The sequence below is a fragment of the Lepidochelys kempii genome, chromosome 1 (genome assembly GCF_965140265.1).
Source record: "Lepidochelys kempii isolate rLepKem1 chromosome 1, rLepKem1.hap2, whole genome shotgun sequence".
In the NCBI taxonomy this organism is placed as follows: domain Eukaryota; kingdom Metazoa; phylum Chordata; order Testudines; family Cheloniidae; genus Lepidochelys; species Lepidochelys kempii.
Genome location: NC_133256.1, coordinates 227845927 through 227872990, shown reverse-complemented (window position 1 = coordinate 227872990; position 27064 = coordinate 227845927). Strand labels below are relative to the sequence as shown.

The 27064-nt window shown below is 43.8% G+C and overlaps 2 protein-coding genes and 1 long non-coding RNA gene across 7 annotated transcripts in view; 2 read left to right on the top strand and 1 right to left on the bottom strand.

The window, feature by feature from the left end:
- LOC140900045 (patatin-like phospholipase domain-containing protein 2) overlaps nucleotides 1-15179 on the top strand; it is a 43834-nt gene extending 28655 nt beyond the window's left edge. For 2 of the 4 annotated variants that reach the window (XM_073316586.1, XM_073316576.1), the window contains 2 exons: nucleotides 3388-3504; nucleotides 11638-14674. In XM_073316586.1, the coding sequence (XP_073172687.1) occupies nucleotides 3388-3504; nucleotides 11638-11929 (409 nt within the window). In that variant the 3' untranslated portion in view covers nucleotides 11930-14674. Of the gene's footprint in view, nucleotides 1-1580; nucleotides 1795-3387; nucleotides 3505-11637; nucleotides 14675-14779 lie in introns of those variants that run through there. The other 2 variants (XM_073316598.1, XM_073316607.1) reach the window with 2 other exon arrangements.
- Nucleotides 328-25193, bottom strand: LOC140900064 (uncharacterized). 2 transcript variants are annotated; one of them, XR_012155542.1, is made up of 5 exons: nucleotides 24974-25193; nucleotides 8548-8695; nucleotides 2994-4465; nucleotides 2483-2559; nucleotides 328-1339 (listed from the first exon to the last, which is right to left on the bottom strand). It is a non-coding gene; the product is annotated as an uncharacterized lncRNA (long non-coding RNA). The 2 variants fall into 2 exon arrangements; XR_012155543.1 differs by having other exon boundaries at nucleotides 3324-4465.
- SAMM50 (SAMM50 sorting and assembly machinery component) overlaps nucleotides 24476-27064 on the top strand; it is a 34071-nt gene continuing 31482 nt past the window's right edge. The window contains exon 1 of the mRNA XM_073316621.1: nucleotides 24476-24620. Coding sequence (XP_073172722.1) covers nucleotides 24600-24620 — 21 coding nt within the window. The 5' untranslated portion in view covers nucleotides 24476-24599. The remainder of the gene's footprint in view (nucleotides 24621-27064) is intronic.

Genomic DNA, 27064 nt, shown 5'->3' with positions numbered 1-27064 from the left:
CGACTTTGAGTTCTAGAACTGTCTCTAGCACGTGTGTAAATTGTAGCTTATTGCTACATATTGCTTCCCGTCCCCATATTGGTTCATCTTACAGATGTTTTCTGTGCACAACTAACAGCATTTAATAAAAACTTGCTAACAGAAAGATGGATAGAAAAATGGAGAAAAGGGGAGATTTCTAGAATTCCATATGTATTTAGTCTTTTTAATGTATGAAGTATCTTTTAATTGACTGATTAAAAATAATTCTAATATCTAAGCAACATCTAAAAAAAGAGAGTTCTATATTTAGACTGTTTGAAAAATTAAGGATTTATTTTGCCCTTAAGTGTCTCTTCAACAAGGGAGAAACTGATTATACACAAAATAGGTCAGAAAGGGTCATGTTTCTTTGTTTGTTTTGTTCATTTGCTAACTTTTTTCAGTTATAGTAATCAGCTATAGCAGGTACAATGCCTTCAGACAGATTCCCTTTTAATGTGCTACCCGTAGCAAAATATAACAATTTCATTTACACTGCTTTGTTCTCTGGTGATAATTAACCTTTATACATTGTCACTTATGTTGTAATCACTTAAAAACCACATCAAAAATCTTTATAGTAATGCAGTCGGAGTTGCACTAAGGGTTTGTTTACATGGTGCATGCCAGCTGGGGTGTAAATTCTAGTGGGCACACTAGCATGTCATGCACTAAAAGTTTTCGAGTGCAAGTGGGCATAGTCCTGTTTCAAAAAGTATTATGTCAGTGCTCACTAGGGAGCTTTCAGTGTGTACCAGTAGGGTCCTCACTGACAGTTATTGTGCAACACACTGGTGCACATTAGAATTTACACCCTGATCGGTGCATACTGTGTGGGCAAGCCCTTACATCTCATACAAACTTATTTATTGGGGTAGAATTCTGCCCGTGGAGTCAAAACACGTTCTACAACCCATAGCTTGTGTACCTCTGACATAAGACAAAGAAATGAAGTTTTCCTGAGGTCCTAAACTGTGTACTAGGATGGAGGGCATCCCAGTGCATAAACAGCAGAATCTCATCACAATAACTCTCTACAGAAAATACTGGAAGGGATTAGGAAGGAAATATACAGCTAAAAGTTCTTCTTTGAGTAATGGTCCCTATATGTATGCCACACATGAGACGCATGCACGCCATGTGCCTGAGTCTGGAAATTCTTCAAAGCAGTCTCCATTGGCCCGCACATGCACAGTAGCTTTCCTAGTGCTCCTGGCTCAGGTTACAGGAGGCAGTGCGAATAGATGCTTCCCCAGGTCCTTCTTACTGCTGCATAGCCTGAGCCAGAATTGTGTCCTCCCTCATGTTGTTGCATTACCTATAAAGAAAATATTTATAAATAGTTATATTCTTAGATTAATAGTTAGTAGTTAAAAAGTTTATAGTGTAGTTTGTTTCCCTGGTTGGGGAACCCCTTCCCAGCACCGGGACCATATCAAGAAATGCATCCCCTACCCTCGATCCTTCTCTATCAGTGATGAACATCAATGCTGACTGTACTGTCTAGGTGAGGCATGTGTCTCTGCAAAGTGTAGCATCTGTCACTCCTTCCCACTCAGAACTCAAGAAGCCCAGGAGTTTTGCCTATGGAAGTACCGAATGGAGAAGGCTATGAAACTGCTTTGTGACCCGGGGCAGGGAGATCCCTCTGTACATCAGTCTCCGCTGCCTACCCGTGCCCCTCAAAGTACATGCCTTGCAGCAGAGCCTTCAACATGTAAGCCCAAGAACTCCTCTTTCAGGGCTCCCTGTAAGTAAAGGGCACTGTTATGACAAGGACAGATCACCATTTAGGATCGTCCATAAGAAACATGTTTTTTCCCTGAGCTGGTCCAGATCATATCGTGAATGGTACCTAAGGAGCCGGCTCCAACAAATGAAAACTGACTGAACAGAATGCAATCTAAGACTTCTACATTAGGGGTCTGCGGACCATAGGTTGAATTTCCAGAGGGGTCTGCATCTCCATTCAAAAATGGTTAGGGGTCCACAAATGAAAAAAGGTAGTATAGAGCAGTAGTTTTCATTCTCCTGTCCCTGCAGACTTCAGATCTCTCTATTTGTTTGCTATGAGTACACCTAACTGCGATTAGTGCCTTTCTTCCTCTGGTGGAAGGATACTCTTCTTTACTCACCCAACTACAGTACAATTCATGAAAGGCCTGATCAGGACCTTCCCAGCAGTGCTTAAACCTAGCCCTCAATGGGAGCTTAACCTTGTCCTGTCCAGACTATGTAATCTGCCTTTTGAATTCATGGCAACTTGTACCATGGCCCACTTGTCCAGGAAAGTGGTACCTTTAGTAGCTATTATCTCAGCTAGGAGGGTCAGGGAGCTCAGAGCCATCATGGTTGACTCTCCGTATATAGTGTTTCACAAAGAAAAGGTTTCTCTTTGATTATACCCCAAGTTTCTCCCTGAGATTGTTTCTGAGTTCCACATCTATGAAATGATAGTTACCTGTATTGTTCCTGAAATCCCACGCTTCCTCTGAAGACAAGAGATTCCTTGATGTCCGGCCTGCCCTGGCATTTTACCTGCAAAGAACCAAACCATTTAGGAAATCACCGACACTCTTTATCACCATACCAGAGAAGTCGCATGGGCAAGCCATATCCTCCCAGAAGATTTTGAAATAGGTCTCAGGATATATTTTAGAATGCTTCAAGGTAGCAAACATTCCTCCCCCTAGAGGTGTCACACCTCACTCCACGCAAGTAGAGGCTGCCTCCATGGCATCCCTATCATATGTTCCACTGCAGGACATCTGCAGAGCAGGCACCTGCGGTTTGATCCACATGTTCACTATGCATTATGCCCTAGTTCGTGCTTTGGCTGCAGATGCAGCGGTAGGATTGGGAGTATTACATGCATCTTTGCTACCAGTTTCCTTGCACCCACCTCCATGCTGAACACTGCTTTCCAATCACCCACATGTGGAATACACATAGGGGGCATCACAGTTACTTACTATAACTCGAGGCTTCTTCAAGATGAGGGATCCCTATCTGCATTCCTTCATCCCCTGGCTTCAGATCCTGTTGGATTTGTGGTTAGAAAAGGAAGTGGAAAGGTGTTGACCCCCGCTGCCTCTTAATATCCTTGGCTGGGAGCACTAGGAGAGCTACTGTGCACATGCGGGTCAATGGACACTGCTTTGAAGAATTCCCAGACTCAGGCACATGGCACACAGGTGGAATACAGATAGGGACCACACATCTCTAAGAGTCTCTAGTTACAGTAAGTAACCTCCACATTAGCAGGGTGTGTGTGCGTATGGGTGAAAGTTTGCATTCCAGACCTTTTATGGAACTTTCAACATATATTCAGGTTTGCTGAAACACTTTATTTTTTGATGACTGCAGGTTAGTAGACTGGTTTCCCGATATCCCTGATGATTTTCAATGGATGCAGGGACAACTACGTCGGATTGTCAGTACAGTTTATTCTCTGGCAAGAAATAAGCTACTCAGTACATCCAGGTAAATCATTGTGCTGCTATGTGCAAACTGATGTATCTTTTACATTTATTTTGCCAGTCAAAACAAAACTTAGTGCAATTATTAATATTCTGTTGCAAGCATTTAGTAGATTATTTCAAGGGTAAGTAGAAATTTGTTTCACTTCTACCAAAGCCCTGTTCTCTCTGTATTACAGTATACTAAGGGATTGTTTTCCTGCTCTCTCTTCTTTAGACCTGATATTGATCACCATGTTTGGTGATCAAGAGGTTTCTTCAGTAAATGGCTTCATGCTCTTTCCTCAGGACTGATAATAGCTGAGGCAATTGCAGCAGGGACTTCTAGTGCCTATTTTTCTAGATTCACCACTCTTTCCTGCCTCCAGCACCCCAGCTTCTTTCTTCTCTGTCTTTTCTCTGCTTCTGAAGATGGACTCCATCAGAAAAAAATTCCTTCAATAAGTTGATTTCTCCTCCACTGTGATGAACATCAGAGTGTTGGGAGTATCTTGAGCTCCTCCATACTGTCTTTAGAGACGGGTGGACAGCCCAGCTGGTGTGGCCCTTTTGTCTCTGTCCACCACTGTTGGAGTGGAAATGTCAGACCAAGCAACTTCGTCTATGCACAGGGATAAGGACTGCTGACTGGGAAGCAGGACCCTTGTGGAGAGGAACAGGAAAATCCTGTCCCAGAGGAACTGGGAGCTACTGAGAGATTCTGATAGCAAGTGGGGAAGTAAGCTGTGTTCTTCTTCGAGCGGTGTCCCTGTGGGTGCTCCACTCTAGGTGTTGGTGCATCCCTGCACCAGAGATTGGAGATTTCTCACAGCAGTACTTAGTTGGGGGAAGGGCGTGCACAGGAGTCGTCTTGTGCAGCCATTGGCACCTCCTGTAGTGTGTGCACCCCGACCGTCCCGTCAGTTCCTTCTCAATCGTCCTCAGCTGCAGGCAGAGCTCCGCAGCCCTGCTCTCTTTGATTCTTTCTGAAAGGAAAAAAAAATTATTAGTTACATAGGAACTTCTTATCATAGTTTCTTTAGTTCCTCTTAGAGGTTTTTCTTCAAAAGAAGAAGAAGAAAGAAGACTTTTTCTCTGCTTAACTCCCCATTTGGGAAAAGTTTCTACAGTTTACCATTACAATTAACTCCCACCCTTATCTCTTGAGAGGTGGGAGAGGCTTAAGTGCAGTCATGCCAGGCTCAACAGGATTTAAAAAGTGTGACTCCTGCCTTGAACCGATGCCGGTCTCTCACGGCCATACATCCTGCATTCGCTGTCTGGGAGAAACTCATATCTCCCAGAAATGCTTACATTGCACCAACTTAACAACAAGGGCAAGATGTGACAGGGATCTCCGCTTGAAAATGCTCCTGCTGGAGAAATCCCTCCAACCTCCACAAGAGAGGCCCTCTGGGGAGTCTCATAAACCGAGATCCCTGAGCTCTGATAAGGCTCAGACTTCCAAAACTGTCAGGAAGTGAACCTCGACCTCTCCAGCAAGGGTCTCAGAAAAAGAGAGCTTCCCCAGCGAGGTCTTTACCCTCAGTGCTCCACTCATCCAGAGTGAGCACTTACGAGGCACTGGGCTCCTCCGGCACCGTCCCTCAGTGGACCCCTGCTGAGTCCCAACGCACGGCACCGGTGTTGACACATCAAGTCTCCTCCACGGCACTGACTACCCTGGTGCAAAGCATGGCACAGGCAGCAGCAGTGCAATCAGTGCTGCCACCACCGGCACCGACCCAGGACTTGATGCCGGCTAACATACCAAACCTGGCACCCGTCAGCGCTCCAAAGGTCAACCGCAACCCCAAGGCAGGACCAGCGCAACTCCTGCACACTGAGGACATAGCAGTTTCTTCAGCACCACAGTCACTACTGCTCGGCACCGAACACTCCCCGAGCTACATAGCATGGTACCATCCTTCATCTCCTGCACCACTCTCCATGCATAGTGGTGAGGAAGGAGACGTGCAGCACAACTGCTTCTCCTCTCAACGTTCATCCCCATCACAGATGAGACTTACATGGAACACTGTGAAGCCTAAGCCTCATCCCTCCGAGCAGTCACAGCCCTGGTATGCACAGCACTGGTCTTACCCATTACTACCTTACTCCATGCAATGGCCACAATGGGGTCCCTGGCCCACATATCAGAACCCCTATTCTGGTCCCCCTTCCCCAGCAACAAGAGGTTCCAGAGTATACCCATCATTAACACACAGAGAAACCTCTGGCCCCCTGAGACAGATATAGAAGAGGAAGAGATACTATCACAGGCAGACCTGGATGATTCACCACCTGCCCCCCACTCATCTTTTGCACCAGATGAAGCGGTGACGCCATCTCCCCCTATGGCACCAGGTGACCTGAAACAGTTCGAAGAACTCTTCAAAAGAGTCGCAAACAACCAAGAAATTGCCTTACATGAGGTGCAGGAGAAAAAACATAAGTTGTTTAAAAATCTTACAACTGGCATTATTGACCAAGATTGCCCTCCCCATGGATGAGGCTATAATGGAGCCTGCGGAGGTAATATGGCAAACACTGGCATCGGCACCACCCACCAACAAATGGGCTGACAGAAAATACTTTGTTCCAGCCAACGGCATGGAATTTTTGTTTTCACACCCTCGAGCCTGCTCTCTGGTAGTAGAGGCTGTTAATCAGTGCAATACACAGCCTCATTTCTGCTCCTCACTCTAACATAAAGAACACAAGAGACTGGACCTCTTTGGGCGGAAAGTTTACTCATCAGCCACCCTTTGCTTAGAGTTGCCAACTATTCTGCTCTACTAGCAAATTATGACTACTCTAACTATAGTAAAGTACAAGAGCTTGTGGAGGACCTCCCTGAGCATAAACGTCCTCAACTCAACGCCATTATCAATGAGGGTCAGCACAGCACTGCAAGCCGCAATGAATGTAGCGGACACAGCTGCCCGAACAACCGCAACAGCTGTGGTTATGAGAAGAACATAATGGTTGCAGGCTTCGGGAATTCCAAAAGAACTACAACTAAAAGTGGAGGGCCTCCCATTCGATAGGGATAAACTATTCTTGTCTCAAACAGATGACGTCCTTCATACCATGAAGGCCTCCCGAGCGATGCTTCGTATGCTAGGCATACACCCACCGCCTGACAAACACCCTCGCTTTACACCATGCCAGTCAACAACCACAATACTTCACTCAGAACAGACCCAAACAACGGGCTCAGAGACGATCAGTTCCACAGAACCAGGCCTCGTCCACCTGTCCATCTACATCTAAGCCACAATTTTGAAGTCTTGGTTGAGGGTATGCACGACCTCCCCACACCTCTAACGCCAACAGATGCCGCATCCCACAATTTTGGTCACCGCCTACACCCATTTTACCATGCCTGAGCTGTGATAACCACAGATGAATGGGTTTTGGAGATCATACAGTCTGGTTACACCATTCCTTTCACAGCCATCACCCCTACCCCCCCCCTTCCCTGTCCCTCTTCAGGGACCCCTCTCACAAGCACCTTCTGCAACAGGAAGTAAACCACCTCCTACTGCTGGGTGCTGTGGAACCAGTACCACATCAGTACAGAGGGAAAATATTCCAAATATTTCCTGACAGAGAAGAAAGGAGGGGTATGGAGACCAATCTTAGATTTTCGAAAACTCAACAGATTCATATGCAACCACAGGTTCAAAATGGTCACTCTGGCCACAGTAATCCCAGCGCTAGACAGGGGGGACTGTTTTGCAGCCCTCCACCTCCAAGATGCATACTTACATATTACAATACATCCTGCCCACAGACGGTTCCTGCGGTTCACAGTAGGACCTAACCACTACCAATACAGGGTCGTTCCCTTTGGACTGTCCACCACTCCCCGTGTATTCTCAAAAACGCTCGTGGTAGTAGCAGCACATTTACGATGCAAAGGAGTCATCATCTACCCCTCTTTGGACGATTGCCTTCTCAAGGATACCAATTGACAAGAAATGGCAGGCATGCTGAAGACCACAATAGACCTGTTTCACCAGCTAGATCTACAGATAAACAAAAAGAAATCCGCCCTGGAACCAACCCAGTGATTGGAGTTTATCGGAGCCAACCTAGACTCCATACAAGCCAAGGTAATATAGACAAACCACAGATTCACTACATTGACCAATCTTATTTCCACAGTGATCATCAGCCCACGAACTTCAGTGAGGACATGCCTTCAGATTCTGGGACATATGGCAGCTACAACTTTCATAGTAAAGTCTACAGCACTAGTTGAGCATGGTCTATGCACCCAGCAAACACTCTCTCAACAGACGTGTGATGCTACCACCAAGGGTTATCCTCTCCCTACAATGGTGGACACAGCCAGGGAATGTATGCTCTGGGATTCTCTTTCAACAAGACCCCCCATCAGTGACTATTACAACAGATGCCTCCCTGATAGGTTAGGGTGCCCACTTGGGTCACCACAATGTACAAGGCAAGTGGTCTGCAATGGAAACCCGACTACATATCAATCTCCTGGAATGCCGCGTGGTACACAATGCATGCCGACACTTCCTCCCATTCATATGAGAAACCTCAACTTCTATCCTCACCGACAATGTGGCGTGCATGTTTTACATCAATCACCAAGGAGGAGCCAGGTCTCACTCGTTATGCGTAGGAACCATGAATCTATGAAACTTCTGCATCCACAAAAATATAAACATCACAGCATCCTACCTACCAGGGTGCCAAAACACTACAGCTGACAACCTCAGCAGGCACTTCTCAAAGGAACATGAGTGGGAAATTCACGACAGTGTTCTCGGCACGATACTCCAAAAATGGGGTCACCCAGTAATCGACCTTTTCACCTCAGTGACAAATCATAAATGTCTACTATTTTGCTCCAGGGCAGGCCTGGCACCAGGCTCATTAGGGGATGCCTTCCTCATCCTGTGGAACGTCACTCATGTATGCCTTCCCGCCAATATCACTGATCCCAAGGGTCATCTGCAAGATGCGACTCGACAGAGCATACATCATTCTCATTGTCCCCATGTGGCCCAGACAGACTTGGTTTCCGTACCTCTCACGTCTAGTAGTCTGTGCCCCACAACCACAGCCTTTCCGGATGGACCTCCTGTTCCAGAACAAGGGCCTGACGCTCCATCCAGACCCAGCGAAACTCCTTCCTATAGCATGGCTCCTCTCTGGTTCCAACGTGGGGAATTGAACTGTTTGGAGAAAGTAAAACAAGTATTACTAAATAGCCGTCGCCTCACCACTAGAAATACTTACCGCCACAAATGGAGAAGATTCTCCTTTTGGTGTCAGCAAAAACAGCTGGACGTGACCATGGCGCCTCTATCTATGATCTTAGACTACCTACTAGAACTGAAGGAAATGGGGTTAGCCATAAGTTCTATTAAAGTACACCTGGCTGCCATCACAGCCCTCCATGAACAGATAGAAGGGGCTTCAATATTTGCTCACCCGATTACACGGCGCTTTCTAGCAGGTATACAGAACATGTACCCAGAAGTACGCCAGCCTGCACCACCATGGGATCGCAGTCTTGTGTTCAAATGTCTCACAAGACCACCCTTCGAACTTCTAGCAACCTGCTAGCTCCTACATAAGTCAATTAAGGTTGCATTCCTAGTGGCAATCGCGACTGCAAGACGTGTCAGCAAAATAGGAGCATTTATGGCTGAACCACCATACACTATATTTACCAAAGACAAAATCATGTTACGTCCTCACCCAAAATTCTTGCAGAGAGGCTACAAATTTTCACAGAACCAAACCATACACTTACCTGCCTTCTATCCCAAGCCACATAACGACTCTCAAGAAGCAATGTTACACATGTTAGATGTCAGATGGGCTGTAGCCTTCTACTTGGACAGAACTAAACCATTTTGCAAGTCACCAAGACTATTTGTCTCTACAGCAGAGCACTCCAAGGGTTCTACAATATCAACACAGAGACTCTCCAAATTTTCCTGTATTCAAACTTGCTACCACCTGCATCACGAAGAACCCCACATGGGCATCAGATCCCACTCAACGTGAGCCATGGTGGCATCGATTGCATTCTTGAACAATGTCCCCTTAATAGATATTTGTAGAGCTGCAATCTGGACATTGGAGCACACTTTTGCAAAACATTATGCTATCACCCAAGGCCTTGTCTCAGACTCTATTGTTGGCCTCATAGTGCTCTCATCACACACTAATACATAACTCCGAACTCGTACCACCCCTGGTGGGGTACTGCTCTATAAGCACCTAGAGAGGAGCACCCACAGGGACACCACTCGAAGAAGAAGTTAGTCACCTTGTGCAGTAACGATGGTTGTTCGAGATATGTGTCCCTGTGCGTGATCCACTACACACCCTCCTCCCCTCTACTTTGGAGTTCATGCAGCCAAGCTCTGCAGTAGAGAAGGAATGGAGGGCATAGTCGGGGGTGCGCACACTACAGGGGATGCCAACGGCTGCATGAGACAGTTCCTGTGTGCACCCTTCCTGTGACCAAGTACTGCTGCGAGAAATATCTGATCTCCGGCGAAGGGACACACTGACACCTAGAGTGGAGCACCCACAGGGGGACACATCTCTAAGAACCATCATTACTGCACAAGGTGAGTAACTTCTTCTTGTAAAGCAACCCACTACAGACAGCTTCTAGAGCTTGGGGTTTGGGGGGTCCATACTCAACCAGGGCTTTCTTAGAATACTTGCTCATTGATAGCTTGGCTGTTGGTTGTACCTCTTCAGTTTTTCTGAGCAGACCGCCGGATTCCCCGCTCTGATGCACCACACCTTCGCCTCATAGTAATCATTAGTCTGATGCATGCAAATTCTTTTTTTAAGCATATTGTAGAAGAGGATTTAGAGGAGACAGTCAGTGAATTCATCAGATACCATTCTGTTGCTTGAAACTATAATTTCCATCCCATCTTTAAAATAAGTAAAAAGGAAAATCCTGGTCCTGCTCTTCCTTTGCTTTGGCTGACTTTATGTTCTGGTGATGATTTCTTAAAGCTCTATTTCCTGTTTAGAACCTCACCTTGCACTCTGGGTAACTTTCTCTTATGGGATTCTCAATTTGTGTTTGAATTGATGGATTTTTCTGCCTCTCGCAATGATTGGAGGTATTTCTTCCATAAAGTTCTGCTTTTTTATTTCTCATCTTCCTCCTTAAGACAACAGTCCCTATCTCTCAATTCTCAGTAGGAGTCAGAATTCAGACTTTCATGGGAATTTGTGCTGTTAGGAAACTTAACAAGGTCCCCAAATCTTAACTTAGTGGTTAGTGTTTTCTGGCACATCCAAATTTCAGCTAAGGAAGTAATCGTCAAAGTAAAGAATCTCCAGGAGAGAGATGGAATTTAGAGGAAGATGGTGCTAAATGTCTTTTGGTGGTTGGCTCTCCTTTCCTGTGTCTGAGGAAAGAGGAATAACTTGCTAATTATGAACTACTGTTCTAAAATGTAGGAAACGAACCAACAGGTAAGACTCTTCTGTTTTGGTAAAATTTGTAACATTTCAAGTACTGCCTGAGTAAGGAATCGGAATTGTATCTGAAACACAAACAACATTTTTAATGTGTGTAAATTGAGACTGTACATTATTTATAGGAAATCCATTTAAAATAACTATTCTGTATGCTTATTCCTACTGGTACTTAACTTTTTTTTTATAATAGATGTAGGTAAGACTTCACAGCATTTTATCACTGCAGATTCTCCTCAGTTGGTTAATGGGTCACCTACTGATCTTGGTCACCTACTGATCACCCCTGATTTTGTTCAGTAGCACTGGAGAGGAGTTGTATAAATTTAGCCTTGCTATCTTAGGTTTATCTGATCATCCTACTTTCTTCACACAACCCTTCCACACTACTTGTATCACACTTCAAAACTATGTGGGCACCCCCAGTAAGATGTGCTCCATTGAAGTTCAGACTTTTGATGCCTTATTTTCTATTACCCCATTAAAAATAATATATTTAGACTCCACATTTATTTTCCCTGGGAGATGCTGTAGTATCATCTCAGTTTCCCTTGCATGTAGGAAAAACCCTTATTCCATCACCCCTTGAACTGAAATAGAAACCTCATTAAAATATTGCTAATAGATATTTGTTTTTGTTCCCCCCCCTCCACAGTAAAGAGAGCTATGCATCACTCAGAAAATGTCAGACTGTTCCACCTAATGTAGAGTTCCGTTCTCCCTATTGCCATTCTAAAGTGCCACACGCTGCTGCAGACCTTGAAGGTTGGCTCTGGGATTTTCTGTACTGCAGAGACTCAGCAGGGAAGCAAATTTCTGTTGGTATAAAGGGGCTCTCAGACTCTGATTCTCACCATGTTTTCTTCATGAATTCTGAAGAATCTGGCTTGGAAACGGATTTTGACTCCTCCTCAGACAAGAGTTTCCAAACTGTCTCAGAAGATTAATTTTGAAAGTTCTGAAATCCGTCTGACAGAGAAGCTTAAACCTTGTGAAGCAAACTCATTCTTCCATCTTGCCAATAAGTATTGGAAGACTGTTTTGTTTAAGCTCAATGACAAATTGCCTTTCAGACCTTTACAATGCTAAGGATTATACAGAAGAGTTGTCATTGTTATGTAACAGTCACATTCTTGTTAATCTATTAAATTCTTGTTAAGCTTCATTTCAAAATTACAATAGCACAATATCTGGAAAAAGATTTAACTCCAAGCTACCGGTAATTAAAAAGCTACATGAAATCAAACCCTATAAATGGCTTGTTCTAGACTGAAACAAGCGTTTATAGAAAAGTTGCATTTTAAAGGACATACTTTAAAAAAATACTTGTGTTTGGTGATGGTAGATTAATTTTTAGCACTTGCATGAAATCAGGCAACTTGTACTTTACAAAGGGAAATGTTCATTAGGAACTTTTTGAGGGCCTCCAATATCAGTGTGTTTGCCTTTTGTTTAACTGTACTGTTTTCTGGAAAAAAGGCACCAACTTTGATTACATACTGTAATATACAATTCATACTGTAATCCAAGTTCACCATTCCCAACAAGTTTTACAAAGTGCCTCTTTTCCTTAAGTATTGAGAAGGAAAAAAGTCTCAAGAACTGGGCCGCATTTAGCCATAAGTGTTAAGAGGCACAACTCTGTTGACTTGTTGTGCATGCTTCGCAAGGGCTTAATTTGAACTAATATTTTTAAATAGATTTAAAAAAGAAAAATAGCTGGAGCAGTGGTCTTTTAAAAAGACAGTAGTATCATTGAGTGGAGCTGTATAGAGCAACAATGAAGTTGTCATAATACAACCATTGCAAAACATCTTTGTGAGATTACATTGACACTGAACAGTGTCAGGCTTGTGCTCTGATTTGTGGATTATATACATTTTCTATAAGATGGAAAAGGAGGCCTTATTTCTTTTTTATTCCTTGGAGGAGCAGAAAGGAGATCCCAGTGATTCCATTCTGTTTGTTTAGCACTTCTTGTGCTAACTTATCTCAAGCAGTGTAGGGAAATTTCCTAACATTTGTGTCCTTCTTGAGATCAGAATGAATAAGCGAAGTTTAAAACAAATGTATTATACCGTAAAGAGCTGCATGCAGGTCTAAATCCACTGTTCAAAAAAAAAAAAAAATTCCTGCCCCTTTTCCCCAAAACATCAAGTCCTATCCACGCTGAAATTTGTAACAGTTTATAAAACCTGTTCTCTATAAAGGTGTCATTGTGGTTTCAAATCTCAGTATAGACAGCCTTAAATTAAGTATTTTATGAGCTCATCTGACAAAACCCTGATAGTTATGAAGATAATTATTAAACCACTGTTTTAATGATGATTGGGGTTTTTTTTTTAAAGCAACATTTTTTGGGCTAATGGTGGTTTTAAAAACATAAATGGAAGTAACCTTTTGTGGCTTGCTTGAAAAAGACTTGGCATTTAAGGGCCAAATGTTATTTCTAGTACAGTACTGTAAATTTGGAGTAAATGAGCTGTACTCCCGAGAGAAGAGAGAACTCTCTCAAGCATTTATTGGGAGCGGCCTGTAAATAAAACTGACTGGAGATGGGAGGGACAAGAGAAGAACAAATATTTTTTATAATAGTATAGTGTAAATTTTGAATATCTCCAGGTCTTTGAGTTGTCAAAACCTTAACGTTCCCAACTTGGACTAAATGTTAAGCAGTTCTTTAGGTTTTCAAAGAAAATTCACAACTCAAAGTGCTACATCTTAAGAATAAACTCTCATTAAAATGCTTTAAAAATTGTTAAAATGTTGTTAAACTATAATGTATTTCCCCACATAAAGTATTAAAGCATTTTTATATTATTATATGGATTTTTATATCTTTTGTGCTATCTCACTTGAAAAAATTGTACTTGATTTTTGATATTTGACTCTTGTATATCTTTGATTCTGCACGGTGACCTGTTAAAAGAAAAATATTGGTACAACCACTAATTTTTATTTCAAAAAATAAAACACAAGCTGTGGTTATATAGTCTCACTTGTAACGGCAAATTGATATTATGGAGTGTGTAATGAGGTGTTTTTTTTTCTTGCCATGTAAGAAAATACTGTTTTAGTAAATTATTTTAATGTCCTCTTTATGAGATATCTAGTCCACAACACTACAGACTTACAAAAATACTTAATTTTACATATATGAGAAGCCCCATTGCCTTCAATGGGACTAATACACATTCATAATTCCTTTGCAGGATTGTGGCCTGCATTTCCTGTAACACAGTTCTCTTCCCACCGCCCCATCCCCTGCCTCCATTTAATTTTGTTTTACAATTTTTCTGTCCAAAATCATAGTAGAATCTTCAAAATAGCAAGGAAATACATGGACATTTACTGATGTTCTTGGAAAGTATGGTTAACTACACAATTGTATCAAGTATTGTAGACTGCTTCATTTTTTGCAATCACTGGATAAGGCAAAGTGGCTAATAAGCAGTCTTGTTTCATACATACAGGAAAATGCACTTTACTAGGGTTAATACTGTAGGTTTTCTAATATCATCTGGATCTTTGTCCAGAAAATGATAGAGCAGATAATTTTTAAAATCCTTGCTGTCCCTTTGCTGTCTTTTTCATTTCTTATAGCTCTGTTGTTGAGATCTCTGAAATGCTGTTTTGCTAATCATGTATTGGACTGATTTTCCTATCACTACATGCACTTTTACACCTGTGTAAGCTCCATCAGCTTTTAAAAATAAATCACTAATTGGTTTTTAATTTTTATGTGAAATTTGGTAGTGAAGAATGTTGGAATAACAAACCTTGACTCCATTTTTTAGCTTTGTAACAGATACAGCAAGGGATCAACTGTGCAAGCTTCCTACCACTGGCCTCTCAATATGCTTCCTGTCTGAGCTAAAGGATCTATTTGTCTTCACGGAAATTAGTGCATCAATTAGCCTTGCTTCAAACATTCTCCTAGGCTTCTCTGCTGAGACTACCAACTAAAGTGCCACATATGATGTTTTTAACTTTGCATTTTAATATTTTTCAATTGCCCCCGTGCTGTTCAAACCCTTCGTTGCTCTTCCAACCCTTTGTTGCTCTTCCTTCTCCATCCTATTTTTTCCCCTTCTTTCCAGTCTCTATTCTTTCCTCTGCATTTCCTTTCCTGCAGAAACTTGCAGTTCTCAACCCAGTGTCTGTTGCTTCCTCTCTCATTCCCTCCATTAAAATGATCAGTGCTTAAATAGATAAGGTTGACTCTGAAGAATCCTCATTTGACTTTAGAGCTGGCACCTTGTCAGAGGGGGCAAGGTGTTCACATCTGAGTCTTGGTTCAGGCTGCCTTAAGACTTGGACAGATGACATTGCATCACTCATAGTCTGTTCACATTATCTCTGCATCAGTGTAGGCTAGAAACTTTTTTCTAATGATATCTTAGCTTCTGAATCAGAACATGTAAGGCAGGCCCCACAAGTACAGCATTGGGGCTGTACTTTTGACACCACTATGATAAAGGTTCATAAACACAACTGGGTACCTTTTTCCTTTCCATTTGAATGTATTATTATTTGAGGGACCTCTTATCCATCAGTTTACAAGGCTGAGACAGTCCATGTTTTGAATTCACTTTCAGAAAGCACTTAAATATGCCAAGCTAACGGAGTGATCAATTAATGGATTGGGGTTTTGGGAGGAGAGTGGCGGAGGGAGTGAAATGCTTTCTTACAGTCTTGGCAGGAGAATTGCATAAGGGTAAGATGATTACTTTGATACACACAAGAGCACTTACAATAAGACACACAAGGAAATTGTATATAAACATTGATTCTCTAGGGTATTTATTTCTCTCGGGAGGGGAAAACTGAATGAAGAGTACTTTAAGCTAATGTGTTCTTTGTTGTGAACTGAAAAGAGAGCTCTGGTCCACAGCCTCCAGAGCCAAACACACTGCCTTCCATAAGGACCAGTGTTGTTAACCCATGCTTTGGGCTATTTCTATACTACAGAGCTTATGCCTGCATAGCCTCCTAGTAGAGACGCAGCCATACATCAACTTTTTTTTTTTTTTTTTTGCCAGAATAGGAACAAGAGAGAGAAAGTGGGTAAAGTAGTCATTTTTTCTTAGACCAACTTCTGCGGGTGAGAGACAAGTTTTCGAGTTTACACAGAGCTCTCTCTCTTTCACGAACGACATCACCAGAAACATGCTTCTGATAGCATAGCTGTGTTCTACACTGGGGCTTTTGACACCACACTGCTGCCATAACTCTTAAGTGTAGAACCAAGCCTTGTGCTTCCCTCGCCAGTATATCCACTTAGTTGCCTTATATGTAGCCTGTCAACTCTTTGGGGGAGGTCCCCGTTTTTTTGTTACATGTTTGTACAGCATCTAGCACAGTGGTTTTTGAACTTCTTGTATGGGTGACCCCTTTCACATGGCAAGCCTCTTAGTGAGACCCCTCTTATACATTAAAAATTCACAATGGGGCCTTGGCCTGCAATGGAGGGGGGTAGGGTCACTAAATGCCGCAGCAATACATAATGTTGAACATATTTCTGTTTTGCAAATAGCTCCAGTTGTTATAACTTGTCTGAGTAGCCAGGAACTGTGGGCGGGGGGGTGGGGTGTGAAATCTGTCCTCTCACTGCACAGCTTGAGCCCAGTTTGAATCAGGATGGTCCAACCTTTACAAAGCTGTGGTCTGGGTGCTTGTTTTGGGGCACCTCTAGGGGCCATATACAGAGAAATGATCTGATTCTTGGATCTGAAATTATATTTTTAGGATTTAGCCATAAAGCATTAATGGGATTAAGAAGTATTAAAAAGAAACTCGCTCCCCTCTTAGTGAAGACCCTAAGGAAAAGATCTTTCTTGCACTAGAGTCCCAGTGTCTATCATATTTGCAGTGGCAGAGATAGCAGCCAAGTGGTGCTCCCCAGTTCGTTTTGACTTCTCGTTTAATTACTGAGAATGTGCTTCTGAACATTGAACAAAGCTTCAGGACAAAGTCTTCTAAGTTTGGAAACTGATCCTTAGGGACAAGTTTCCAGAAGTTTTCATGCAATTTATTCTTGAAAAGAAAATGATAGTCTGTAGTTCACACAGGTCAAACTGAAGATTGTGCGATTGCTGCTCAATTGGTACTTCCATCAGATTGTTAAATGCTAGATCTCTCACTCTCAAACTGCTAATCTAGGGCTGAGATATAATATTTCTGAGAAGCTGTGAAAATCAGCACCCCCACTCTCACGTGAGAGTTCCTTACATGATGGAAAATGGGTGATGTTCTTGGGAAGGGACACTCTGAATAGTCTAAGCTTTCTGTGGTCTGCATCAGCATGGTCCACTAAAGTAGAAACATCCTGATTTCTACCTTGCAGCAGCCCATGCCTGAGGGTACCGAGATGTGTATGGGTGGAAAGGCACAGAGAAAGGCTGGGTTTTCCCGCTGCTCTTGAAACTAGACATGGTTGCTTATTTTTTTTCCAGAAACACACAGCTCACCTTTCTAATTTGAAAAATAAATTGTAGAAGGCACATTCCTGCACTCAGCTACCAAACTTGTAAATGGCAATGCAAATCTTCATATTCTGCATTCAAGTCCTCAAGGAAGCTGATAAATTTTTTGTGCTTCTGTGCTCTATTTTCTCTATGGATTACTTTTACCACTTTTATTACATTAGTTATCACATCACTCGTTTCAACAGATTTCCTGCAATATGCCTCCTGCTATAGGATGTAGTGCAGAAGGTAGGGTATTCAACTCTATTTTCTTTTAGCAAACCTCCTAATCCCCCTATATAGCTGGTCATTGTTCATGCTTCAGCACAGATGGTACAAAAGCACACTTAGCAACCTCCATATTTGCTCACAGAAGTAAGGGCCGTGGTGGAATTAGCTCAGTAACTCCATGCATGGAGAAATCCTCATCAATAGTTTGGATGAAAATTAGTCTGGCAGTAAGTGGGCTGATGGCACGGGCTTCAATACACTGTTTTCCCCAGGAATTGACATTGCGGGTGGGTGGGGTGGTTTAAATTTATGGGGGGGCAGGAAAATCAGGGCCGATGAGGGGTGAGACTGTGAAGGTGAAGGTGGGCTCTATGGCACCATAGTAAAAACTGAAATGTTTCATGACTATTTTATTAGATTTAACTCCTATTTTAAAATCATCACACAAATTAAAGTTGGCTACTCAAGCCTTCTATGAAGCACTACATCTACATCCTTCTTGGTTTCTTGTTATAATTTTGCACAACTCTGTTAATGCACTTCTTGAATGAAATGTGCTCATCTTCGGTGGCTTCTCATGTGTCTGGTACTTCCCTTCCTTCAATTGATATGCTCATTTGTTCATTCACATGCTCAGGCAGAGGGGTGACTTCTTTCAGAACACAAAATTCTATTCAATGATGAAAAAGAACGCTCAACTATAGCTGTTGTGACTGGGAGTAGCAAGAGATTATTTCCTGAGCTGAAAGAAGTAGGAATTCTAGCACAAAGATCAGTTCAAGCCACTAGTGATGATAAAAAAGAAGTTGAAGTCAAATCTTCATTCATTCGTCATATGATATTCCACTCTGTTCAAATTCTCTATTCTATCCTGAGCACATGGCAACCCCATTGCTGGTAGTGCCTCACTCTGCTCAACTGTTGGTGTTTTACAGGACAGGGATCTGTAAAAGCTCCGTAGAGGTTGAGCAGAATCTAGAAGTCGCTGTTGTAGATTTTTAAGAATCAAGTCTGTGTACTTTTTCAGTTGTCTTAATAAACACTCCTTGTCCTCTTCACTAAAAGATTCAATATAAATGCCTTCAAAAGTCACCTTCTGGACTGAAGTCTTTGTTTCTTCCAGTACTTTTTCAATGGATAGCTCTCCGATTGATTCAACTGTAGCTTCTATTGCTGGACAAAGATCTAATACTGTTGTAGCAGATGCCTGGATGGCACTGTTTCAGGTGGTTTCAACAGTAGACTTACAAGAGAGAGAATGGCAATAGTCTTCTCTGAACATAGTAGCAAAAGTAATCCACCAGCCTCACTACTTAGATCCATTCCATCTTGGTAGATACTTTCCAAAGCCAGTAATAATGGCTGGAGTAATTTTAAGACAACAGGCAAGGATCACTCATGAGAAAGCCAGAGGGTTTTCCCAGGTTGAACTAATATGAACTGCAGTCCCAGTGTATCTTCTGTATTTTTCAAGATATTCAGTATTTTTGGACTCTTGCTGAAAAAAATAATATAAGGAAGACATTACATTTATAGCTTTTTTAATGTCTTTTGAAGAGTCTGCAGCTCGTACTAGCGCTAGTTGGAGTAGATGGCCTCTGCAGTGTGTATAGGAGAGATTAGGATTACACTTCTCTGAGCAAAGCTTGTACTCCACCATGTCTTCCAGAGAAGTTTGCAGCTCCATCAAATGCAAAAGCAGCCATCTATTTGGGGTCCAATTGACAAGCATTTAACTCTTCTAAGATGTGGGTTGTCACAGATACAGCCAATGTGTCTTCTATAACTTGAATATCTAGAAATGCATCTACTGGTCTACCACTGACATCAAAATAACGTACACAATGACTTAACACTCGATGTGCATTTGCATCGGTGCATTCATCAGCTATGTATGCAGATGTTTTGAATGTGGCGAGTTCTTTACTTTTTCAACTGTTGAGTCTTTCACTGTTGCACCACATGCGTCCAGCCAGTCAGCTGAGTTTCTTGCAGAAAGATAGTGAGCATTTGCTGGTCTTGTTCGGAGCCAGCGTTCAACTTCAGGATGAACAAGTGACAATGCACTTAACATTGGCCTCCAGTTTGTAGTGTGTGGTATCTCTTGCTTAAATAGAAAGTATGATGCCGTAGCCATGTTTGTTCGCATGAACTGTGTTGTGTCTCCAGCATTCTTAACAGCCTCATTAACACTCACTGGGGTTGTCCTTGCTCAGTGGAGACTCAGAGTGCAGAGGTGCTTTCACATGAGTTCACCTCCCAGGTGGGGAGCAAGAAAGCACCTTGCTCGTTCCTCCAGCTGCTCACTGTTCACTCTGGCCACTGTTGTTTGTTGTGCCTCCATTCCTCTATTGCCAATGGCCCTGCACCATCACCTTCTGCTGCCACCTGTCTCTGTGACCTCTGCAAGTTGGTCTCTTGAGGGTCCACTAGCTTTTAGTAATTTCAGCTGAGCTCTCAGTGGGGGAATCTTGGCTGCTAGTGCAGAGTGGGCTGTCTCTTCCACAGAAACACTGTCCCACAGCAGGTCTAGGCACTTAGACCTGATTATCAGTGACTTCAGCTGTAGTGGTTAGTTAACAATACAAAAGACTATCTATGGAGCCTAATCATCTCTGTCTTGAAACAGTGGAGTGGTGTAGGTCAAACAGTACTTGTGACTCAGGCAGACTATCAAGTAAAACACCTGTCCCCACCCTCTCTCTAGATGCCCTCAATCAGCACAGGCTAAGTACAGTTCTGCTGCCCTTTACTCATACAATAAGAATAACATCTCATCCCCCCACCCTCATTCAAGTGATTTGTAACTCAACCCCAGCCAAAATCTATCACTGTGGCAACACAGCTCTGTTTGCTGGATACCTAGGTAGATTAGGTGTGAATGTAAATACAATCTGGTCCTGAAGCCTTAGCCCCAGCCATCATGGAGAGCTCATTTAGACTTTGCTTACAAATCATAGTTTGAAATTATTAGGTTGGCCAACATCACCAAAATGAATGCACTGACATTGTCATTAAAAGCAACAGCTGTATAAGGAAGCTAGTCTATGTTCATACTTTTCAAATCTATTATACTTTTTCAGATACATGTATTTTATCATACACTGTATATGCTTTTAAAGTGTGTATTAATGTTTCAATTTCAATTCACATTTCCAAACAATCACTAAATTTGCAACACTTCATGTAACTAGTTCACAAAACTGTGGGGGATGTTGGGGAAATTCGGGGGGGGGGGGGTATAGGAAAATCCCTGCTTCAATACTACCTCCTAGATTACTGAAAAGTACTTACATTTTTTTTCAATCATTGTAGGGTGACCAGATGTCCGGATTTGATAGGGACACTCCTGATTTTTGGGTCTTTTTCTTACATAGGCTCCTATTACCCCCATCTTGAGTTTTCACGTTTGCTGTCTGGTCACCCTAAATCATGGTCTTTGAGTTTTGAGGACATGTGATCATTCATCTCCATTACCCTCCTTGCTACAGTGCAGTGGGGCAGTGACACAATTTCAACATTCTTTGCCATTTCTTCCTCCCCGACTGCATGAGCCAGTGTGATAACACACCTTTTTTTTATTTTTTTACCATATCACCATCCCTAAAAGCCTTTTTACATTTTACTGGCCTGAGGCTGCACCTTTATGATGCAGCTAGACTGAATGTGTGCGAGTGCGGCTGCTGGTTTTGGCAGTATGTTCCTCTGCTGTTGAAGTCTGTTTTTCATGTCAACTAGTGCAAGGCATGTTTCAGAGTAACAGCCGTGTTAGTCTGTATTCGCAAAAAGAAAAGGAGGACTTGTGGCACCTTAGAGACTAACCAATTTATTTGAGCATAAGCTTTTGTGAGCTACAGCTCACTTCATCGGATGCATACTGTGGAAAGTGTAGAAGATCTTTTTATATACACACAAAGTATGAAAAAATACCTCCTCCCACCCCACTCTCCTGCTAGAAATAGCTTATCTAAAGTGATCACTCTCCTTACAATGTGTATGATAATCAAGTTGGGCCATTTCCAGCACAAATCCAGGTTTTCTCACCCCCCCACCCCCACACAAACCCACTCTCCTGCTGGTAATGGTGAGAAAACCTGGATTTGTGCTGGAAATGGCCCAACTTGATTATCATACACATTGTAAGGAGAGTGATTACTTTAGATAAGCTATTTCCAGCAGGAGAGTGGGGTGGGAGGAGGTATTTTTTCATGCTTTGTGTGTATATAAAAAGATCTTCTACACTTTCCACAGTATGCATTCGATGAAGTGAGCTGTAGCTCACAAAAGCTTATGCTCAAATAAATTGGTTAGTGCAAGGCATGACTCTCCACTATGCTGCTTGTGTCTTGCAAGGGTGTAAGGTTAGCTAATACCAGATGACTCTTTCCCCCAGCTGTCATGCGCAAACAGATGCCACCCTGCAGCCCGGTGTTACTAGCAGTGAACAAGTCGTCATCTTCCCCTCTCGTGTGAAATGCGCTAGTCTCTGCCTCAACTTTTCTGATGACAGGTTTCAGAGTAGCAGCCGTGTTAGTCTGTATCCGTAAAAAGAAAAGGAGTATTTGTGGCACCTTAGAGACTAACCAATTTATTAGAGCATAAGCTTTCATGAGCTACAGCTCACTTAGAATCATAGAATATCAGGATTGGAAGGGACCTCAGGAAGTCATCTAGTCCAACCCCCTGCTCAAAGCAGCACCAATCCCCAATTTGTTGCCCCAAATCCCTAAATGGCCCCATCAAATATTGAACTCACAACCCTGGATTTAGCAGGCCAATGCTCAAACCACTGAGCTATCCCTCCCCCCACTTCATTGGATGCATACAGTGGAAAATATAGTGGGGAGATTTTATATACACAGAGAACATGAAACAATGGGTGTTACCATACAGACTGTAACAAGAGTGACCAGGAAGGGTGAGCTACGACCAGCAGGAGAGAGGGGGGCGGAGGGGGAAACCTTTTGTAGTGATAATCAAGGTGGGCCATTTCCAGTAGTTGACAAGAACAGTAGGAGGGGAAATAAACAAGGGGAAATAGTTTCACTTTGTGTAATGACCCATCCACTCCCAGTCTTTATTCAAGCCTAAGTTAATTGTATCCAGTTTGCCACTTTTAGGTCTGTAATTGAGTGACCAAAGAGATTGAAGTGTTCTCCGACTGGTTTTTGAATGTTATAATTCTTGATGTCTGATTTGTGTCCATTTATTCTTTTACGTAGAGATTGTTCAGTTTGGCCAATGTACATGGCAGAGGGACATTGCTGGCATGTGATGGCACATATCACATTGGTAGATGTGCAGGTGAACGAGCCTCTGATAGTGTGGCTAATGTGATTAGGCCCTATGATGGTGTCCCCTGAATAGATATGTGGACACAGTTGGCAATGGGCTTTGTTGCAAGGATAGGTTCCTGGGTTAGTGGTTCTGTTGTGTGGTGTGTGGTTGCTGGTGAGAATTTGCTTCAGGTTGGGGGGCTGTCTGTTAGCAAGGACTGGCCTGTCTCCCACAATCTGTGAGAGTGATGGGTTGTCCTTCAGGATAGGTTTTAGATCCTTGATGATGCATTGGAGAGGTTTTAGTTGGGGGCTGAAGGGGATGGCTAGTGGCGTTCTGTTGTTTTCTTTGTTGGGCCTGTCCTGTAGCAGGTAACTTCTGGGTACTCTTCTGGCTCTGTCAATCTGTTTCTTCACTTCAGCAGGTGGGTGTTGTAGTTGTAAGAACGCTTGATAGAGATCTTGTAGGTGTTTGTCTCTGTCTGAGGGGTTGGAGCAAATGCGGTTGTATCATCGAGCTTGGCTGTAGACAATGGATCGGGTGGTGTGGTCTGGATGAAAGCTGGAGGCATTTAGGTAGGCACAGCGGTCAGTAGGTTTCCGGTACAGGGTGGCGTTTATGTGACCATCACTTATTAGCATCGTAGTGTCCAGGAAGTGGATCTCTTATGTGGACTGGTCCAGGCTGAGTTTGATGGTGGGATGGAAATTGTTGAAATCAAGGTGGAATTCCTCAAGGGCTTCTTTTCCATGGGTCCAGATGATGAAGATGTCATCAACGTAGCGCAAGTAGAGTAGGGGCATTAGGGGACGAGAGCTGAGGAAGCGTTGTTCTAAGTCAGCCATAAAAATGTTGGCATACTGTGGGGCCATGCAGGTATCCATAGCAGTGCCACTGATTTGAAGATATACATTGTCCCCAAATGTACATTGTCAGGAAGATCACCGATGGATTGTAGTTTCCTCAGGAAGCCAGTGGTGTCTCGAAGATAGCTGGGAGTGCTGGTAGTGTAGGGCCTGAGGGCTCACCTTTCCTGGTCACTCTCCTTACAGTGCGTATGGTAACACCCATTGTTTCATGTTCTCTGTGTATATAAATCTCCCCACTGTATTTTCCACTGTATGCATCTGATGAAGTGAGCTGTAGCTCAGGAAAGTTTATGCTCAAATAGATTTGTTAGTCTCTAAGGTGCCCCAAGTCCTCCTTTTCTTTCAACTTTTCTGCATGCTGCAGCCCTTGCCCTGCCTTGCCGGTGTGCCATGTTGTAACTGCCCCGTTTTAAATTCTGCAGAGCCCAGGCCACCACCTTCAAGTGTAATTTAGCCTCCTGCCGCAGGAGCCCCCGCAGCTGCGGCTTTAGGGAAGCCCTTCCCACCCCGCGACTTTCCACTTGGACCATCCTGATCCCCACTCCCGCCTGCCTCCTCCCCGCTCCCTTCGTGGGGGCGGGGCTTCCTAGCTCCCGCCCCATCCGGGACCTTCGCTGCCTGCCCCGCCCCTTTCAACACTGATGACCAATAAGGGCTGGTTGGGAGGGAGGCGGGACTAGGCGCCGCGGTCTTCGCTGTGGGCCCGGCGCTGACCGCCGCGCGCTGCCCTCGCTGTGGGATCGCGGTTCTCCCCGCCCGGCGGCGGTGCGGCCATGGGGACGGTGCACGCGCGGGTGAGGTCCCTGCCGGCTCCGCTGGCGCGCGGGGCCCCGGGGCCGCGGAGGAGGAGGAGGAGCCGCCGCCGCCGCGCCCGCTGCCGCGACCTTCGGGAGCGGGGCCGGGCCTGGCCGGGGGCCTCTGAACGTGGGAGCAGCGGGGGTGGCTTGTTCCCGGGCGACCTGCCAACCCCTTCCCCGCGGGCTGCGGAGGCTGCCCCGCCCCGCCCCTCGCAACCGGTGCCGGGAGAGTCCCTGCGAGCCTGGGGCGGCAGGATTCCCCCCCCCCCCTCCGCCGCCTGTCAGCGAGCGGCGGCCCCGTGGAGTCGCCGCCCCGGGGCGAGGCAAACCGCCCGGCGGGGGAGTTTAACCTGAAATGTCTGAGACGGGACGCTCGCCCCTGGGGATGTGGGGCGGCGGGGGTCCGAGGCACCGGCTCCGGGCGGCAGGGCGGCCCTCTCGTCGAACTGGTGACATTTGGCCGCGCCAAGAGGCGCGGGGGGCGGGACTGAGCCGGTGAAGAGGCGCCCCCGCCCAGGCTCTGGCTTTGCTCTCCACGCTGATTTCCCCGGGAAGGGTTTAACTCGCTGTCCAGCTCCTCCCGTCCTTCTTTCAAGGGCCCCTCTCGCACACCTGTTGGCTACGGCTGGTACTGTTTCCAAAGGGCCACCGGGCTTTCTCTAGTCTGAAACCGGGAAGTGGTGACGTATGATAAAAAAGCTGAAAGACCCAGCTCATAGAAGAATGGGGATGGGGGCTGCGGCTTTTAAGCAAAGTGCATTTTTTCCACATGGCAGTCTTTCATATATTTGCACTGGTGTTCCCTGCAGAATAAAAGTCATTAAAGTATTTGGCTTTTCTGAACAACATTTGGAAGCTTTAGATAATGGCATAGACAGTACACGTATAAAGTTTGAGGACGATACCAAGCTGGGAGGGGTTGCAAGTGCTTTGGAGGGTAGGATTAAAATTCAAAATGATCTGGACAAACTGGAGAAAAGGTCTGAAGTAAAGAGGATGAAATTCAATGGGGACTAATGCAAAGTATTCCTTCCTAAGTGGAGTAATCAGTTGCAAACCTACAAAATGGGAAATGACTGCCTAGGCAGTAATACTGCGGAAAGGTATCTGGGGGTCATAGTGGACCATAAGCTAAATATGAGTCACCTATGTGACACTGTGTGTGTTTAAAAAAAAAAAAGTGGACATTATTCTGGGATATATTAGCAGGAGTGTTGTAAGCAAGACACGAGAAATAATTCTTCCAATCTACTCCACGCTGATTAGGCCTCAACTGGAATATTGTGTCCCATTCTGGGTGCCACATTTCAGGAAAGATGTGGACAAATTGGAGAAAGTCCAGAGAAGAGCAACAAAAATAATTAAAGGTCTAGAAAACATGACCTATGAGGGAAGATTTAAAAAATTGGGTTTCTTTAGTCTGGAAAAGAGAAGATTGAGAGGGGACATAAGTTTTCAAGTACATAAAAGGTTGTTACAAGGAGCAGGGAGCAAAATGGTTCTTAACCTCTGAGGATAGGATAAGAAGCAATCTGCTTAAATTGCAGCAAGGGAGGTTTAGGTTTGATATTAGGAAAAACTTCCTAACTGTCAGGGTGGTTAAGCACTGGAATATATTGCCTAAGGAGGTTGTGGAATCTCCATCATTGGAGATTTGTAAGAGCAAGTTAGACAAACACCTGTCAGGGATGGTCTAGATAATACTTAGTCCTGCCACGAGTGTGATGACCTCTCCAGGCCCTCTTCAGTTCTATGATTCTAAGTCAAGAAACTTGGAGTTAAAGTATGACACCTAGATTCAAGTTCCCTTATATGCACAAAAACAGAGCCGTTGGCTTGTATATTGGATGAGTCATAGAATACTATAATTTCAGCATATGTTGCCTTATCTTGTATTTTTCGTTCTGGTTCCAGAACTCCAAGGTAATATTCAGTGAAATGAAAAGATGGTAAACTTTAAAGTGATAAAGGCATATGTTTTTTCACACAATATGTAATCAGACAGTGGAATTTATTGTTACAGGAAGTTACTGAGACCAAGAACTTAGTAAGATTCTAAAAAATGATTGGACATTTATATGCATATCAAGGATATCCAGAGTTGTCATAATTATAAAAATTTTGAAGGTGGTATTAAGCCTCATTCTTAAGGGTTTAAGCAAATTTCTGGTAGAGATCAGAATAAGACCTAATGTGGGGGCAGATTATTCCACATCTCCCTACTGCAATGTTCTGAAACCTTCCTCTGACTCAGCTGTTACTGGTTGTTGTTAGAGACAGGATACTGAACTAGTTGGACCTTGGGTCTGGTGCAGTATGGCATTTCCTGTGTTGCAAAAGAATAGCTTCTCCCTGAAGCGATTCAGCGTATACTCTGCTGGTGACCTTGCCATAGAGATTGTTGCTGAAGTCTGATATAAGCAGTAGTGTAAGAGGGTATT